This window comes from Grus americana, chromosome 9 (assembly GCF_028858705.1).
Source record: "Grus americana isolate bGruAme1 chromosome 9, bGruAme1.mat, whole genome shotgun sequence".
Lineage (NCBI taxonomy): Eukaryota > Metazoa > Chordata > Aves > Gruiformes > Gruidae > Grus > Grus americana.
Window position 1 is genome coordinate 17,926,369 of NC_072860.1, and position 20,016 is coordinate 17,946,384.

General features: G+C 41.3%; 1 protein-coding gene across 1 annotated transcript in view; it reads right to left on the minus strand.

The window, feature by feature from the left end:
* PDE6D (phosphodiesterase 6D) overlaps positions 1 to 18,927 on the minus strand; it is a 39,031-nt gene extending 20,104 nt beyond the window's left edge. The window contains exon 1 of the mRNA XM_054834820.1: positions 18,722 to 18,927. Within this exon, the coding sequence (XP_054690795.1) occupies positions 18,722 to 18,771 (50 nt within the window). The 5' untranslated portion in view covers positions 18,772 to 18,927. The remainder of the gene's footprint in view (positions 1 to 18,721) is intronic.
* Positions 18,928 to 20,016: the final 1,089 nt, after the last annotated feature.

Here is a 20,016-nt window from a genome sequence, read left to right on the forward strand (position 1 = left end):
CAAGCAGGCAGCCACTACAGGGACGTGTCCACCCTGTTGCATCTTGCCTTGTTTCCTTTTTTTATTACATTCCTTCAGAATCTGTTGGGATCAGAGCAGAACAAGGTCTGAGCAGTCCTGGAATTAAAAACTTCTGGAAAAAGGCAGTAAGTTCCAGCAGCAAGCTTTTCCTAACTTAACTTTGTTTGAAAAAGTTTCCAGTAGTTCCAGCCTCACCAGATCCAGCTGGTAATGGGCAAGGACTCATTTTTTCACTCATACTTGTATTGTTTTTATGCAATTTATTAACGCATATAGTTTAACATTTTAGTGGGGAATCTTTCAAATCTTACAATATCTACCTGTAGTTGAACTCCTACACATCAGGCTGTCATTTTTCTTTTCACAAAATCTCATACAGAAACATTTATATATATCTTGATGGATCTCCTCTATTTGCGAAGGATGTCTGAACCTGAACAGCAGACCTGTGAGCAAAGATGCACACCGTGACTCTACAGCTGGCTCCCAGATGGAGATAATCAGCCTGGATGGGTCTGGCAGCCCTTACCCAGAACAACTCTGGTGTTTTAGCACTGCACACCTCAGCACCATAGGCCAGGAATACAGGCTAATGATAATAAGACAGGTCTGCACACAGCCAGCCCACATCAAGCAGACCTGTGCTAGTGCTAGTGCTCAAGCTCCCTACTGAGCCTCACCTGTGAAATTTTGAGCTTCTTCACACTTTGGGAGCCACCGCCCTTGTCTGCTCTCTCTACCACAGGAATAACTTCTTGTAAAAAATATTGGCTACTTAGTCGGACAAATAGGTAAAACAACATTTCAGAAAAGGAGGCAGATGTACTTAGAAAAGCCTCAAATGAGCTAGTCAGATACCCTGCAAAACGGTAACTGAATCTAACTTAAAGTTAGAAGAAACAAACCTATGGGGAAGCCAGTTGGTGTGAAGTGCATTTTAGTTCAACCAAGATGAGCTGCTTGGCTTCCTAACACTTGTTCTATTTATTTCTCTACTACAATCTTCTCAGTGTGACGTCTTTAACGAGGAGATCACAACATCCTCTATACTGGCCAGGGAGATTAAGCAACACACACACACGCGCCGAGAAAGCAAGAGTCATTGAGATTTAGCTCAAAATCTATGCTGGTTTGCCATAAAGATTTGACATTTAAATGACTGAATAATGTTAATCTTCCACTAATAGTAAAGTGTTGTTATGAGTAGGTATTACAGGATAAAACCAAACCTTTTGAAAATATATTTCTTTGTAACTATATAAAAGATGTCTGCTGATTTTCCCCAGGGTATCTGATGTTTCTGGAAGATTTGACTTTAACGGTGGATTTGCCCATGCCTAGCTGGCACTTAGACCACAAGCTAGGGAACAAGGGGGTTGTTTTTCATTTTCATGAAGCTCAATAAACACACTATTCTCTACCAGAAAGTCAACTGATATAAAATCAGAGCAAAGTCCATCTATTTTTGAAATGACTAGTAACAGATTTTGTAGTATTTCTTTACAAGATTCATTGGTATAACAAGAATCCCAAGAACATAATGGAAGTAATTAACCTCTCATTTCTGTGTTCACATTCATAAAAGACTGCTTTAGGGTGAGAAGCAGGAAGACAGAAAAGATCACAGTTGAAACAAAAAGAGAATTTATCTCTTGTCAGTAGTCTGGCCATACTACAAAGCAAGTGCACACAGCAGCAATAAATTAGGGTTTTTTTTAATAGAAAACCTGATCAACAATCTTAGTTAGAACTGCATAGCTGAATGCTCAGATGTGTGGCATCCGAACAGCCTTTTATTTAAGTAAGCCTGCTTTAATTGCTTATTTTCTATCTTTTTCCATTGTAAGACAAACAAAGATGCCATTGAGGATGGATCTCCCCTGATAAGGCAATCAGAACATGAGCCTGCAATTACAGTAATATTTTGCATAAAGGCTTCCCTTGTATTTATTAATCCAAAAGAGCTCTAACTTCAAACCCCACTATTTTACTATGCTGCCATCAGCAGCAGTGAAAAATTCTTCTGGATTCTTGGTGCCTGTACTCCAAGCTGCTCAACTGGGCTTCCCCTCTTTAAAGAGCCTCTATTTATTCCATTTCCAAGGATAAAAAAGGCACGGTATGGTAGCATCACTGAATGTCTAGCAGTTCAACAACATCTGGTTCTTCATAATACCATTCCTTTGGACTGCTGCCCATGTCAAAGATCAGCATCACATAGTTCACACATACACGTAGTACCTAGACATCTATGTTTGTAAAACTATTAATCATTCCTGTACTGTCATAAATTAACATTAAGTAGGTGATTAGAGTGTTCACAAAGGAAATAGTCCTGCTAGCTTGGTTATCTCTCTCAGATGGATAGTGTTTACTCAAGAATTTTACTGTAATCTCTGTTGGCAAAAAAATATTCCACACAGAACAAATATATATTGCATCTTTTAGTGGAATCCTTTTCGTCAGTCCTCATTAAAAAAAAAACCAAAACACCAAAACTTGTAGCAGCTACAGACCCATAAAGTCTGCAAAATAAGAGGGAGATACATGTAAGTCCTCCTAGACTGAACTGTATGCCCCTTAAATGTCCCTTGGAGAAACACTGTTCTGTGAAGAACTATTAGTAAGAGAAGTAAGGTGCCTTCCACAAAAATGTTCTCACACAGATGCACGTACGAAGAGAAGAAACAGGTTATTTACCACAGAAGCAGCTGTCTCCATCCTCTCTACCAAAGTACCCCTATTGATATAGGGCGGAGAATAGAGGAGCACATTAACATGTGAGATAGTAGAAATCTGGATAGGAAAATCAGCAGTTGTCTGCAATAGTTTAGTCCCAGTATTCTTTCAGTTGAACTAAATAACTTGGCCATTCAAACTCTAAATCATTAAAAAAAGCTAATTTCAAGACCAAATCTCTTTACAATCCTACTTCAGTTCAATGATGAAAAAGGTGCTGCAAGGATGTCAAATGACAGGCTCACATAATTTGTTGACATACTTACACATTGAACATGTCCTAAAGGAGACGGGTCTTGAAAACAGAACACTTTTTTTTCTTAACTCCAGTTGAATTAGCTACATTTTAAGTTTGAAAACCCATTGTTTCCAGGATAATTTCAACATAGCATTACCTAGAAATCTCAGATTAAATGGTATACTTAATCTTTACTCAAGGTATCAGTGGGAACATTGCTTCCTGTTAAAATTTTGGTGTAATACAGTAAATCGATTCACCCCAATAAAATGATAAGAAAAGGATTCTACTTGTTGGAGCTATAACTAAAACAATAAAGCCTTAACAAGAAGCAATGCTTCCACTTATGATGAAAAAAACCTAGGTCTTGAAAGCAATCTCAGAAGCATCCTGCAGAACTCCTGAGATTCCAGAGCTCCTTAAATGTAAATTCCAGAATCTCACAGCTTCAATAGTAAGATTATTCTACATCACCTGTTATAAGTAAAGCTTTCTTCAGTCATCCTCTCTGGAGTAAAATTAAAGCACTTCTTCAGATCTACAAGAAAAACTAGACTATTGGGATACTTTTCCTTCTGAAGTTCAGCACTATGTCCACAGACATTTATATAGCTGATAAAAACTACTATACACAAAATAAATAATATTAACTTCTTGGCAAAGCAATCCTAATCAATGTTGTTGAACACTAATTTCTTTTCTCAGTGGCAAGCAGCATGAAGAAATCTGAACCTAGGGCAGTGAATACAGAAGCTCAGAGATCAACTGTATGGGATCAGGTCTGTTAAGGCCTCCCTGGGACTTATAAGAACTCTGCTGGGTCAATCTTCCTCGTAGTTCAGACACTGATGGCATCCCAATAGAAAGAGATGAGAAAGTGATATCCACCTGCTTCCATGCAGTAATTCACTCAACACCTGTGATTTTGTTTGGACACAACAAGGTCTGCTAACTTGATCGCTTATCTATAAAAGATGGCAGTGATGATGTTAGCTTGAAGAACTGCTTCTGTATATGCTAAGATCTCTGATAAGCAGGTTTGCCTTCACCCTCTCTTTTAGAGGGTACTAGATGGATCTGTTAATGAACATGGTATATATACAGTTTTGTGTCTTCTTGAAACACACTTCTCCTCTCTACATAGTGTGTGGCAAAGGTGCAGTCTGTGCCTACTTCCTACATAGAAGAAAAGGTCCGTAACATTGCTCTGACTTCCAAAAGACTCAGACTCCCTGGACTTGGAATCCTAGATATTCTGAAATACCTAGCCTGGCAAGGAGAACCCCACACCAAAACAGTGCTATCAGTGGACAATAAGATGGTAGGAGAAAAAAGGAGCAAATTGGAATTTGTGTATATGACATGACAAGTCAACATCTAGAGCCATATTGGCAAGGACTGTGACACAGGTCCTTGAACATCAAATCTAGCAACTGGGAGGGACTGTCATTTTTTAAAATCTTCTGCAGCAGAAAGACTGGCCAGGGCAGAGCCTTGGAGTACAGATTTTGTACATTTGAAAGATTTATTACTTCTGGTTAACTGCCCAAAGACTGGAGGAGGCTACAAGCACACTGCATTATTACTGGGGAGAGATCCTGTTCTGAGCTGGCCCTTAGAACACTTCTCCATGCACAGGAGGGCAGATATCCTTAACTCTGGATATCCAAGCAACAGCAGCTACCACAAAAGTCTTCAAGAGCCATAAGTTTAAAGAACTCTCAGGTGGTAGTTTGTTGGTCTCCAGCAATCTTATATAAATGGTAAATGAAAGTAGGCATCTTTCATATCAAGAGCTGTTCACCCACCTCTTTCACCTGAGGGACAAGTAGTTGTCCCTAGAGAGAAAGTCCTGCCCTTGACTTTTTATATTTCTCGTAAAGTTGCTTAGCCTCTTGCTCTTTCAGGTAATCAGGAAAGAGCAGAAATAAAACTGTCTTCAAGAGCATACTTGTGCTGCTGAGAACAGAAACTACACCAGGGGAGATTTCAGAGTTACTGTCAAGTGAAATATCCACCTATACAGAACAAAGCAAAAAAATCACCATTGAGCAAGGCTGTTTGTAAAAACTCCTTTCAGGGAAAATCTGTAGCGTAGTCTTCACAGAGACATGTCTTGATTTCAGAGAGGTCTGTAAAAGAGGAGGAATTCATTTGTGCAAAGGACTTCAGGGACCTGGGGATTTTTATTTGGCCATGGAACCTTTAGGCTGTCTGTTAGCACTCCAAATCCCCATCAGATCAATAAAGCCTGCAGTCATTACGTCTGATAGCTCCTACCTTCCAGGAAATGAACTTGTGAGTTTTATTCTAATTGTTAAAAGGCAGGTGTTCACGCCACCAAAATCAACAGTAATGGGAGCACTTAGACATTCTTGCTGGCATTCTCAGAGAAGGTACGAATAAAAGGTCAAGCACTGAATTTCTCTTGCATTCACACACTGATTCTGTCTAAACTCCCCTTACTCTACCAAAAGAGAATTTGTTCCCAATACCTTATCAATACAGTTAATTTCTAAACAGTACCTTTCACTAGCAATTGAATTAATTAGGTGTTAGTCAATGCATAGGAGCCAATCCAGATTAAGGCATGAAGTGAATTTAGAGTTGAGCTAACTATCCCTTATTTAACACTTGTCTGGATGTCCTTATTCTGCATCAAGAGAGTCCAATTTCAAAGCTTTGAAGTGACTTCTGTGATTTGGAACTGGACACATTCATCTTGGGATAAAGGTATGCACAGTGGGGAAATAAAACAGAAATAGTTAAGCTGGAGTAAATTTTAAGCATATAAACCCTCTGGTTTTATCAAGATTAGAGCTATATGCAAAGGCATAGCCACCTCTTCTTTGACACTGGGGAAGAGAAGTATACACACTGCTTTATCTCAGTGCAGTACATTTACATAGTGCAGCTACTTCAGTTCAAAAACTCCTGGCACTGACAAGCTCCATATTGCCCAAGCCAGTTGGCATAAAGATAGTATGTATTCCCTCAGGGTGGGATTACAGCTCTGTTTGCTATTCAGGAAAATAGGCCAGACAATTGAACTTCTTTTTTCCAGGTGTGTTCATATGCTCTCTCACACAAGTAATGCTAAAACCTGACAAAAATGAATTAAATCCTGAAAAGATAGTCTTTACATAGCTTTCGAAGCAAATGCCAATTGCAGCCTTCAGGGAGAAGGTGAAACAAGTGCTGTTGCTGCAGTACATCTGTTAATTAATCTATAAGGACTTGTGTTTATGACAAGAGTGAAAACTAACTATTGCAGCAGAAGTAATACCAGCTGAACACAGTCCTACTGTTTTGTTCAATCTCATAGCAATACTCAGCATATCCCCGCTGGCACGCATGTGACACTGGAGTTGGTAGGGCAGAAGTCACTCAGTTCTACTAATGGTTTACTCAAAGGACTTCAGGCTTTTTTGAACCTCTGCACCTTTAATACTGACCCACAATATCTCACACACAGCATATCCTTCACTATTTCAATCCACTGTTGTTCTGTAACCAGGGATACATCTAGAGATCACCACAGGTTCTCAGGTTCTCTGGAAAGCAACTCAGTATCCTTGAAATGTAATTAGAGAATCACGAGGGGATTTAATCTTATTGAGATTTTATAGTAAAACAGTATTTAGCCCTGGCACTAACACTCCTCACCTAATAAATAAAATAAAAATTCAAATCAGCCAGAGAAACAGCTACAACAAGCACTTTCATGAAGTCCACAATGACAAATGCCAATCTCCTATTTGCTGATGTGGCACAGCAAGGGAACAAGCCACTCTTTTCCTGGCATTAGCTTAAATGGTTCCTCGGATATACAATCCATGTGGACAGTACTGGCCTGAATTTCACTGGAGCTACAAATACTTCAGGGGTTTTTTTTTAAGTTGGGCTATGTGTGCATGAGAAATGGACATACTTTAGTTTTACAAAAAGTACAACCCTTACAGCCAGGGCCACCATGACTAAACACAAAGAGCATCTTCACTGCCAGCCACCCTATTTTTCCAGGGATGAACTGGCAAAAAAATGATTATGAACACTCTCAACATCAAGCCAAGGGAGTAAGGAAGGATGTGATTAATTAGGTGAATGTGAGTGGCCCTCTAAACTCACAGGACGAGACCACAGTGAGAATCAGAGGTGGTTCTCCAACGACAAGAGAAAAATAGGTCATGGATCTGAGCCACTAAAGTAGTTACATCTTTGGAGCGCTACGCAAGTAATTGAAAGAACCATTTTATAGTATCTTTTAAAAAGCTGTCTTTCCTCTGCTGACATGGCACTGTTATTTTTGAGAGCCATGAACAATTTCCGCTGACATGATAGGAGGCTGCTGTACAAACAAGAAGTTGACAACTCATTTTAGGATACGTGGTATTAAAAACATAGGATATAAAAATCAATAGCTGCTACATGGACATGAGTAAGTTATTTAACAAAGTGAAAACAGTAAATTAACTTAATGGCAGGACCACATGCTGCAATATAGATCAAACGATTTTTGGTTTTCCACTTACAACTGACAGGACTAAGATTATTCAAGGAAAACAAGTTCATTATCTTGTCTCTTCTGAGGAAGGGAGAAAAACTTAGAGCATACAGACCAAGTGGGGAATCAAAACAAAATTGAAAATACAGTCAGGAGGGAATGATTGGCAGTTGCATGAGGAAACTAATCTTGTAAATGGACCAGAGGCTGCTGAAAGCGGAGGCAGAGAAGAGGAATAAAGGGGGATTTACGCAGATTGAGACAGAACTCTCAAAAAACAAGGACTCCATATCAGAATTACTGTGCTTTTTTAGGAACCTGCTAGAATATGAAAAGTGCTTAAATTTGCAGTGTGGATTAGTGATTTGACGATTTAACTATCCCAAGTTTTTACACAGTGTTAGACAGTATGGCAGGCTGAAAAGAAAGCTGTTTGGAAAATCACTACACCAACACACTGAAATTACAAGTAAAAAATTAAGTTCCAGACAAGCTTAGAATACGTAAAATACTAATATTGGTTCTGAATGGTGTACTTTAATCAGCCTCTACACATATACTACTGTGAACTATACTGATGTGAAACACTGAGCACATCACTAGGGGATCTCTTGAAGATGGAGGGTCTGTGCCCAAACCAGCATCTCTCTGCTTTAATATGCACTGGTATTCAGATGAAAAACATTACTGCAGGGATACAATAATGAAATCTCCACTGAAATGACAAAAAAGTGATGAACTTTATTACTTCTAAGCAGCTTCTATAGCTTTCACTGTCAATAAAATCTACAGTTATGTTTATACTAATATTTTAATTTTACTATTTTAACAAGCTTGTAGCTATCTGTTAATGTTCAGAGTATTTGAAATCTGTTTTTTTACAAGTTTTAATTCAAATCTATTAATATATTTTTCAGCTGGGAATATATTATTTCTGCTGTGAAAAAAGAACAGAATGTATAAATAATACAATCAGCTGCAGTTCATAAGTGGATTCTTTCAATTTTGTTATTAATAACAACAACAAAATAATAACAATTTACTTACTGAAAAGCTAGACTTACACACACCTGATACAAATATTATGTTTCTAAATATTATTTTGTTGTTTCAGAGTTTGTATCTTCATAAGTGTTTATGTTGAGGTGAAATGTCAATGCTGTGAACAAACAAAGCTCAAAAAATGCCACAATTAGTATTCTCTGGACCCTTTACAGGTGTGCCTACATTAAAATATAGTATTTATTTATTTGACTTTGCACCTTTTCAAACATGCCTCTGCCTCATTGACTGCATTTACTATTTCTGAACTGGCAAAATTGGGACTTGTGCAAACAACCTTATTAAGCAGAAAAACAAGGAGCTACTGTTTTATCAGTGAAACAAATGCAAGAGACCATCATGAACCGTGAAACATTTTCACCTGGCCTCTGGCAGGGATGTATTTAAATAAGGAAGAGGGCTTGATGAGGACAGTATGGTTAGAGGCCTTAGAGGAGTAGAGGCTTGTTTTGTAGTTGCCTGGTTAATGCCTCACCTCTACTTTTCATAGATGGGGAGAAAGAGATCATGGTGGTGCTGCTAATGGTGAGAAGCGGGCTGAGAACTAGACCAGGTAAGCTTATATCTTTCCTTAGGGAGCCTTTGGTTTTGTCTTGCAAGCGGTACTTCAGTCAGCCTACTTTAAAATATATCTATAGGTTTGTGGGGTTTTTTTTGTTTAAAACTCTGAAGGAACTTATTCTAATGGAAGATGCTAGGAGAACCAGGGAGACAGTGTTTTCTTTCTTTCTGTGAAGCTACACGTTTCTCTGCAGAAGCTGAGCTTAAGGTCAGTGTTATACTAATATAAGGGAGTTCCCTTTGAAGGAATTACAGGGGGAAACAATTCCTTCCTGGAGCTGTTTAAATACTGTATTTTTATGGCAACAGTGTAACTATAATGATTCCTTGTGGATTAATGAAGGTACCATAAATGAGCAGCCCAAACTGGATTGAGAAGTCTAGTGGCTTCTCTCCCTCTTTCTGGAAAGAGTATTTTAAAAACACCATGCATTTGCTCTCCAAGCCTGCATGTGACTTTCAGCCAATGATTTCCTGTCTCTCTCATTAGAGAGTTGCAGGAAAATCAAGCCTTTAAGGGCACTGCCCAGATGCTATTTAACTTTGCCTGGTGGCTGGGCAGTAACTTGTCACACAGCACACTAATGTTAAAGGCTTCTTGCGCTGAACAAGGTGAAAGAGAAGATGACTACCTTATCAAAGTCATCTCAAATGCATTTCTCTTATTCAAGAGATGTTATGTGACAGAGACTTAATATGAAGCTAAAATGCTCAACTAATAGTGCTAAGCTAGGATTTTAGAGCTGGTGCTGCAAGGGTAACTAAGCATGGTGATGTGAGAAACATCCTCAGGTGAGTTGGTGCTGACTGGTAGTGAAAACAACATGGGGCTACACTGAGAACAAGTGCCTCTGATGTAAGGCTGAGGCTCTGGGCATGACATCTGACAGCAGCAGTGGCTGGAAAGAACTGCTGTTCACAGCCCTCTCCAGCTGCTTCTTACTTTCTCCCTCAAATCTAACAGCTGAGCTGTTTGTAAAACTGCTAACCTGATTGACTTGACTAACACAGGTCTCTGCTCCTTAACCTATTGCTTAAGCTCTTTAAGCTACCATGCCTCATTCTGACTGAAACAGGAGGTTGTAGTGCTCATCTGAGCAGCTCAGCTAGTAAATCTGAAAATGAGGTAACAAGCAGCTGGGGACAGTAGTTCGTGCTCTGCACAGCTGCTGTGACAGAAGCACACAAGAAGAATGTAAAGGCAGATATTTTTCAGATGTCCTCTTTCCTCAGAAGCAGCAAACCCATACCACTTCCTGGACTGAGCTTTTTTTAAATGTTACTTACAGGCTAATAAGGTTCAAGTGAAATAACAATCAGGACTTTTTTCTTCCTTAGCTTCTGGGAAAGAAAGTAACTTTACTAAAGAAACAATGAAGCCTTCAGACTGTAACTGATGAGCAAGTATTTTAATGCACTAAAGAGTCTACCTGAAAAACAATCTGGAAGTCAAATGTTTACTTCTTGGTGTCCAGTTTTGAGATGGGTTGGTCTATTCCACCACCTGGTGGTACACTAATGGGGACAATGGTTCCTCTTCTACCCTCTCTCTCTGCAAACCTCTTCCTCAAGAGGAGTTCGGGGTGCTGCAGAACTCCCTTTAAGCACAGAGTTAGTAGCAACAGTCCATGCCAGCAGATGAACAGAAAATGGGTTCCTCCTTAGTGAAGGTTCCTATAAGCATTTTGCTATACACAGAAAGAATTTTTATTTAAAGCAATGCAAATGGCCAGTTTTTTCACTGTCTCCTAAAAGAGAATTTCCTTTGACCTTCCAAACTAAAGTGACTTGACGTTAACTCTCTCCCTGTCCAGCAGGCTGTCCCTGGTTAGAAGCTTCTAATGCTCAGATGGATTTCTTAGTTCCAAGCATGTGTAACCTTCCTTTTGGAAAGGCTTAATTCAAGTCATCTGAAGTGAGGAGGAAAGATGCAGGCAGGCAATCTGCTTAGGTGGGGTACCTTCATTGGTGATTAAAGTGTAAGATCCTCCCCACTTTCTTTATACAATAAATACAAAAATGTGGATATAATCAGCTGTCCCAAGGACCAAATGAGCTTTCAGCTCACTACAGAGTAATGAAGCTTATGCACACAGTGTAGCATACAGAGTGACCCATACAAAAACCCCTCTATAGGATTACTGAGAATTAAAATCCCCCTGCAGTCTCATTCTCTCTAATGGAAGTCAATATTGCTCCTAGTTAGCTAAGCAATCCTTTCAATACAGGAGTGGATAAATTTAATAACATGATGCTTTTGTGCACTGTTATCCCAAAGGCTGACTGAAAACAAAAAATTATTTTTCTTGCCTTTTTTACCTAAGCCTGCCATACTTCCGGAAGAATGTTGCCTTATATTCTAGTCATGAACATAATGAACTCAAAGGTTCACTCATGGCTGAATTAATCTGATACTGTTTTCCTTAGGTTTCTTCTATACCTAATGTTTCTGTCACAGTGAAAACCCTGTTCAGGAGAAATCTGATAGTGGAATTTCAAGTTCATAACTGCAGCTGAAAATACTGGCTGTCACTCAGATTTAGTGATATGCAGCTGAGATGCGGTTCTTAACTGCTGTTCATGAGAACCTCAGCTACTGTCAGGTGTCTTCTGGACAGAGCCTCCCACCAGTCCTACTGTGTCTACTAGGATGTGATGTCAAATGGCTTTGGAAACTTCACAGTAATGCCCAAAGGGTGTATGGGGGTCTTCCCTCAAAAAATGTCATCTATTCTTTAATGCTGCTCTGGGAGTGATGCTACACAAATGCCAAACCTCTTGTTTCTGTGGGTGCTCCTGATGGAGTCTCAGGATAAAGACTGCTCCTGAGAATAGTTTTTAGTATTTAGTGCTCAGTACTGTAGTTTCTTGCACATCAAGTGTAAATACATGATCTGCTCATTAGGGTGTATGAGTAACAGGTGTGCAAAAGTCACCTTTCATGTGCTTACAGAACTAACTTTTGATAAATTTTGCTATACTTGTATGCAGAAAAAGACAAAATTCAATATTGCCTGGTGGAACCTAGCATACCTCATACCTCTCTAACTCTCTAGATGTAAACAAAACATTGGCTTATCTTTAATGGAAAGTCTGAGCTCAAATTTGAAGCTGCCTTAATTTCCCAGCTTAGATAGGGAAATAGAAGGGGCTTATATTACATAAATTGCAGGTTGGAGTACAGTGGCCTGCTATCTTATGAACACCATGTAAAATTTTCACTCGACGTTCTTTGCAAATCAACCTAAATTCAGAGATAAGCATGTGTAAAAGCAAGTCAAATCAGCTTCCATGCTAAGACTGCTTTAGCTAACAGAAAATTGGGGTTTTTTTCCCAGAGCCATGGGAGACACATTAGATGTGTCTATAAAAAACCCTACTCTGAACAGTATCTGTTTAACTTGAGGATTTTTAGATGCCTTTTCTGCTTGTATCTGTGTAAGCTTGGTCTTTTCTACACATGTTGGCTGTGAAGATGCATGGGGGTGGAGTGAGGGGTGGGGAAGAAGCTCTATTACTTGTCATTTAATCCATTAAATGACTATCTTCTGCTGTGTGGAAATGTTGTAACAATGGCTGCAGCATAAGACACCAATGGTTTCCAAGGATTTGGATATCTGCTGAGGATGCAAAGAGTAACTGAGATTTTTCCCTTATTTCCTTTATATCATATTAAGATAATTTTGCTAATGACAACTGCATTATTTTAGGTAACTTACTAGGTCAGCACTAAGTAAGCAATTAAAAATATTGAAATGATAATTCCAGTGATGCTGGATGGGTAAAGTTTCAAGAGATGAAAGGACAAATCTTAGAAATAAAGTACCAACAACAAGGTGCTAAAATAATATTGCTGACTAAAGAAAATCTCAAAAGTCAATGTCAACTTACACTTCTAAACCAGTGTCAGTTAGATGTATTCTCTGTAGTACCTGGAAACTCATTTGTTTCCTGTGATTGTGGAGCTCTCAATGCCCCTTCCACTATCAAGGGCACAAAGCATTACTTCCAACGCTATGGGTGGATTGCGTTAAACCTGAAATGAAGAAAACTGATTGTAGCTCATTCAGATATAAAGTTAATGCAAATCATTGTTTAAGCATAATTAAATATTTACGCTTTTTTCAGTGAAAGCGAACAGGGGAAGGACATGAAGTTTTTGGTGTTCACTGAGGAACCAGGCAGGTAAAACCAAACCTGGTAAAATTGCTCCTACTTCATTTGCAGGTATGTCTCATGACTTATACATAAACACAATGAGAGTCTGTGTTTAGCATACCAGAACTATAGATCATCGCATACTGTAGAACTTCTGTCAATGCTGGAAACAATTCTGATATGGTAAAGACACCCTGACCACAGTGACACTTGCCTAACTACCAAGTACAACCTGTCTAAAGCTTCTATGTGAAACTCTGACCTCTCTGAAACAAGTATCTCTTGATGCTGCCAGGGTAGAAACTTGTTCTGCAGTCACGCTAACTTGGAACGTGGACAACTCTCGCTTGTAAAGTACTCTAAGGTTTGTAGACAGGAAAGTGGTAATGAAAGTTCAAGAACAACAGAAGACCATATTTTTAGATCATATAAATTATGAACTTTATGTATTAGATGGAAGAATGTTCTAGTTTTTAGAAATCAGAAACATGGATGGGGGAGCACAAACTCATGTTTTCTACAATGTTTTAAAACTGTATTGGTGCAAGCTACGCGCAGGTTCTGCTTTGGCTTCCTACAGAGTACGCTGCCCAGAAGCTGGGCAGCCTTGTTCCCTCTTTTAGCTGGCCAGTGTCTCCTTTTAACACATGAGTTTGGTGATTCATCTTTCTATTCAATTGCAAGAAGTCTAAACAAAGATCTGAGGAAGTGCACAGAGGAAACCTCAAAATAAAGGGGAATTAAGCCAATTAAAGTTGCTACCTTGTTAGTTTTGTAAATAGTACAACAGATAAACATTTTAAGTGAGTAAGCAGCTAAAGATCTATTGGCCTAACAAATAAATTGCAAACTCAATTTGATGGACTTTGTTTGGATTGCTCAACTTTTGAATGCTGCATCAAACTAGTTCAAAACTTCAGTGACTATTCTAGGAATTGATAGACAAGACTTGTCATTGACTACAGTTTCTGTGTGTACAGTAGAAGTTGGAAATAGAAGTCTGTCTGCAGAATAATAAAAGTTCACAGAAGTTCTTAATGGTTTCTGGTATAACCATATTTTCATTACAGATCTAGTCATCTTTCTAAGAGGTTAATGCTCTGCTAGAATGATTTCCCAGACAGAAAAATGGTGAGAAGAGGATTGGAAGAAGCTCTGGGAGCTAGGAGGATGTTGCACAGGGAACTTTGGGGAGTCCAGAAAGTAGGACATAAAAAGTTTTGCCTATAAATGTCTGAGTGCCTGAGCTACAGGTATATGTTTATACTGACCATAAATATTAGTTTCATAACTCCATAATTATTCTGACCTACAGTTAATATTGTCTCTTCATGCCTATGTTCACCATATTAATTTCTTTCAGGAGACTTCTGAAGTACAATAAGGTATACTGCATAGCCTTAAACAGAAGTTCATGGAGAAACTTGTCCTACACTGGTAAATAGCTATATGGCAACTAACACTATGGAGATCCAATTTTGATGAGATTCCTCTGTACAGAAGCAAATAAAATAGGTGATATCTTGTTTGACTTCTAAGATTTAAAATAGAAATGGATGTGCTTACTCATATTTTGAGAGGCTAGACTTAGCACCTTAACTATGCTATGAGACCCAACTGACTTGTTTGAGTTTTCTCTTCCTTGCTGTTATTCCTGTAATGTTTCAGCCAGAAGTGCATAAAGAAGCTGAACTGTGATCCCTCAAGAATTTGATGTGAATCTGTTGTTGCAAACTATAGCTGGGTATTTCTATTCTACAACATGTATGCTATGTAAGAAAGCAAAGCACGTATGCTTTCCAAATGTTGGCAAACCAAATTAAATAAGATAACTGTCTGAGTGTTCTCATTCTAGTGATTGTAGTGCATAAAAAATAATTTTGTGCTAGTCTATATCAGAACAAAGATAAATAGGCAACCCACAAATTATCAAAGGGGCCATAAAAAAACCCCTCCTGGGTCTTGACTATTAGTGAAATAAATCATCAGTGTGTTTTTATGAAAAAGAATGTTAAATATATACATTTAATAGTACACACTAACTCTAAAAACTGACAGAATGAAACCTGAAGAATGTGTTGAAAAGGTAAGTGAAGGTCAAGTAAATAGTTACTCTGTAGCTTGACAGAATAACTGTCCCATCCTCTGGAGAAAGAGGCATAATCAAATTTCATGTATTTGAGATTATAGGACCAGCTGTGCATAAATAATTGCAGAAATAAGACTTGGCTAACACTCCAGAGGAATGAATCTTCAGTTACCAGCTGAATCAATATTGCTTATAGTTGAACAACAGTCTGCATTTTCACAGTACTAGACTACCTGTGGATATTAAGTGTAACAACTGCTGTCCAGGCAAATGCCTTCAAAAAAGGGAGCTGATGAATATTCTTAAAGCTCTGTTAACAAATACTGTCTCTGAAGAAGTGACAAGCTATAAAAGTTTTTGCTGAGGGCTTTCAATCTTTTACTGCAACACTTACTGGACTGTCAGTGTTCAGTTTTTAACTGGTGCCATAAAAATTCTTAGGACCAGTGTAATAAAGTAAAATGAATATCCTCATTTGCCTGCAAGCATCAAATATTTCTCCTTTGGTTTTAATCTCTTTAAAATAGCAAAATCCATGAGAAGAGGGAGTAAATGGCTTGAATTTCAGGACACTAGCCACAACATGTTTTTGCACTAGTGTCATAGAGGAAGGAAAGAATATCTGCATTAAAATTAGAAGGTGGATTTGGGCTATAATTTAATTTCCACAGTAGCATGTCCCAATCAGTTGGAAAGCTTGTAATTGACCTTCTCAGGAACCACAAGTAAACAGAACTTGTTTGAGGAAACTTTGATTACTCAATGTGAACTGGATTTCCAGTTAGAGTTCCTGTGTGTTTTGAAAGCTTGCTTCCTACCCTATCAACTGATCTTGCCACACAAGGAATCCAATACATGCAGACCCTAGGTGTAGTACTGTGCTAGTTTCTTGTGCTAAAAGCAAGTTCAGTTTGAAGTGCCAAGTTTGCAAGGTGTGCTTAAGTTGGTGGAGTTGAAGTCCCTCCTGGGAGGGGAGGGAAAAGTTTTCAAGTACTCAAAGTATAAACTTAACAGCTTTTATAACATGTTTTTCTCTTCCTTTCTATTAAGTAAATTAAATTAGCACACACAGCAGTAGAGTGGGTGGAAAATAAAGCATCTCTTTAAAATATAATGCTCCCTAGAATACATACTTCCTTTTAGAAAGGAAGTGGAAGTCTGAGCTGATGGTTGCCTTACAGAGAGCATGGTCACATCTGGGCTTGAGTACTTTCCTGGGTGGATGGCACAGTATCTCAAGGCTTCCTCATAAAAAAGGAATGTCTGTTCAGCTACTCTTCTGACTTACTAAAGGATACACAGATGTTCTTTTCAGCTAGCTATGTTAACTTGCTAAAAGTTCCAATTATGAAATGTTTGGAGAAACTTTCTGGTTTCTCAGACTTTATACTACCTGGCCCCATGGTAGAGTGTGACCTGAGCTGTTGAAGTACTCTTAACATGTTTTTGGAGAAGCACAGTCAAGGTTTTGCCTAAAACTGTCCTGTCAGAAGTAAAAATTAATATTGGGTGGGTTTTTTTTTTTTCAAGGACAAGCCAAGGAACACTAAACTTGAGGTACTTCAAGCTGGAACTGCAGAGTATTTCACCTAAAGCTTCTTGTCCATGCTATGGTTGCTTGAGATAATAGAAGTTTACCTTAGGTTTGTCTAACCTCCTTGTCTCAAAGCGCAAAGTATTTTCTATTCAAGCCAAACAACAACAAAATGGGTTATTTCCTCTCAAGGTGGACAAAGGCCTTCATGTAAATTCTGCTATCCAGCAAAGACTATATACAAACAGCACTTAGAAGTTTGTTCCCTACTGTTAACTTTCCAAGCATTCTTCACTTCTACCAACAGCTCAGTCTGGTCTTGTCAGAAGCTTATTCTTTTTCTAATTGCCAGCACAAAAGGTTCTTAAATCATGTTTTGACAGCTAAAATACTACATTGTCATAAACAAAAAGAACTGTCAATAGTGCTAAGGCAGCAGCAAAGGAACTAGATGCAGTACTAAAAGCTGGGGGAGGGGACAATGGTTCAAAAGTTAAGAAAAGCAACTCCTTATAGTTTGATAGCAGCTATCTGTCTAAATCCAACCTAGAAAATTAGATCCTGCTACAACTGGCATAGAGATTATGAACATCTCGCTGGACAACACCACACCCCACCCCACCCGTTTAGAAATAATAGCATTAGATCAAGAAAGTATTCTGTTCCCCTTGTCCTTTTCATTGTAAAAAAGAAAAACAAACCAATCCTCAACAATTTTCTGGTGTCTCAAGGTCAAGTTAGCACACTTGCGTTTGCCTTCTAAGCTCAGGAGAATCCGCTGCAATAAAGTATTGTAGCCTTATTTTACATGTGGAATATTTCTCCCGCCCTTAGTTTGCACGCGGGCCTTTAGGTTGAGCCTTTCTGTACTTCACTAAAATCCTGAGTTGGAAGGGTGCACGCAGGATCTCACTTCTGACCTCAGATCTATCTCATTTCATCAGCATTAAATTCATACTTGGATAACACAGACACGAAATGAGAATGCTTTTTGAAAGCTGCAACATGAAAAGTTTTAAAATGCACTGCACAGAAAGGCATTAACACCTAGAGTATGTCAGCATTAGCAATAAAAGCATTGTATGACCAACATGACATGTGCCAGCACCTCACGATATGAAAAGGAACAAGGTACTTAGTTACTTCTGGACCTGAAGACCAGGTATTTCCTTTCCGAGCAGAGATGCCTAAGTGCAGGCTGGAGGGGAAGGAATCAGATCCTCCTGGGACCGAGGGCACCGGGTGCCGAGCTACTTCACCAGACCTCTGTAAGCTGCCCTCGCTGCCGAGGCGGGAGGCTCCCGCAGCTCGAGGGTCGCTGCCCTCCTGCGCAGCCCCTTTCCTCCGGCCGCCCATCAGCAGCCGCCCGGCGGACAGCTCCGGTGCGGCGGGACGCCGGAGTTGGGGCCGGGGAGGCTGCCGCCACCGCCCTGGGGACTTTGGCCATCTGCCACCGCCCCGATGGGGACCCACGCCGCGGCTGACAGCAGCCCCCCGCGGAGCAGGGGCGGGAGCCAGGCCCCAGTGCTACGGGGGCTCCTTCCCCCATCCCCAGCCGGCTCAGGGCCGGTCCCAGCCCTGCAGGGGTACAGCCGGTTTTAGGGGGAGGGACACCTTCCCCCGCGCGCCACCGGAGGGGCGAGGACGCCATTGGGAACAGCCCAGCCGGGGAGGTGTTTCCATGACAACCCCCTTCCCGCCCCGGGGGCCTTGCACCCGCCCTCGCCACAGGGGGGCGACGAACCCCGTACCCCCCCCCCCCGCTTCCTTCCCGGCCGGGTCCCGCCCGCCTCACGGCCCCCGTCGGGAGGATACAGCTTGAAGCCCCGGAGGATCTCCTTGGCCCGCTCGTCCGTGGCCGACATGGTCCTGCCGCGCCGCGCCGCGGGCGGACGGGGCTGGGCCGGGCTGGCCTGGCTGCGCGGGCCTGGGCGGGAAGGCGGCGGTGACAGCGGCGCCTCAGGACCCCCCACCCCTCCCCCCTCACTCCCTCGCACCCGCCACTGGCCGGCGCAACCAACCCAAGCGGTCTCCCGCCGCCCCGCCCCCCTGCCCGCCGCTCTGGCTAATCATCCGCCGTCATCACCCAGCCGTCCCGCCTTCTGGTGCAGGAAGGACGGCGCGGCTGCCCAATCAGGCGGCGCACCCGCCCGCCCGCTCCCCTTCCTTATTCAAGGGCGGCTGCGCAGCGGTCGTTAAGGCGTACGCCCCGGCTGAGCCTGACGTCGCCGGGGGACGGGAGTCGCCGCAGGACAAACCTTTCCCGGCCGCTCCGCTCCGCCGTTGTGAGGCCGGGCCGCGGGGGGGCGCGGGCCAGGACGGACTGAGGGAGCGGGCGGGCGCCCCTGCAGGCGGTGGCGGCCCGGGCGAGGGGAGGCCTCGGTGGGGTGTAGTCGAGGTGGGGAGAAGCCGCCACAGGCCTGGTCAGCACCCGCCCGACGCCGGGCCGACCGGGCGAACGGCCGCCTGGGCTATGCCCGGGCTGCTGGAGCTCGGTGGGCGCTTCTCCTCACGCGGTGGGCAGGTCTGGCAGCGAGGTCATCCTCCGGGCTGCTTGACGGCAGCTCAGCCGGGCTCCAGCCGCGAATTTGGGTAGTTAGGGGACCTGGGTGCTTGCTGTGCTCAGACACAGAGCAACTTCTGTGTGCCGAGGCCGGAGCTAATAGGGCCAGCGTTATGGAGCAAGTTTAAAATAAATAGTGTGTTTTCACTAGAACAAAAGCAGCCTTCTTTGTGCAAAAATTTAGCGTTGTGTTTGTGTAACAAAGTAGATTGTGGGGGAAAGTCTCTGGTTCGTTAGCGCATCCTAGAAGCCAGGCTGCTCTTCAGTGTGAGCACCACAACTTAACTCCTCCATTAACAATCTGAGCGCAGCTAATACAAACCATTAATAAGTCATGAGGAAAAATAAAGGCAGCAGTGGTAATCCAGGCTCAGAACAGGACCAGTGAACAATTGGGCTGCCATCAATACATCTGTGGCTCTGCTTGCTTCCAAATCAGCTGCCGTACAAATGAGGAGAATGTGAACATTAATAAAGGACGCGTTTAATGCATAAAAACAAGGCCCCTGTCAGTATAACCAATAAGAGATCTTAATAATAAAAATAG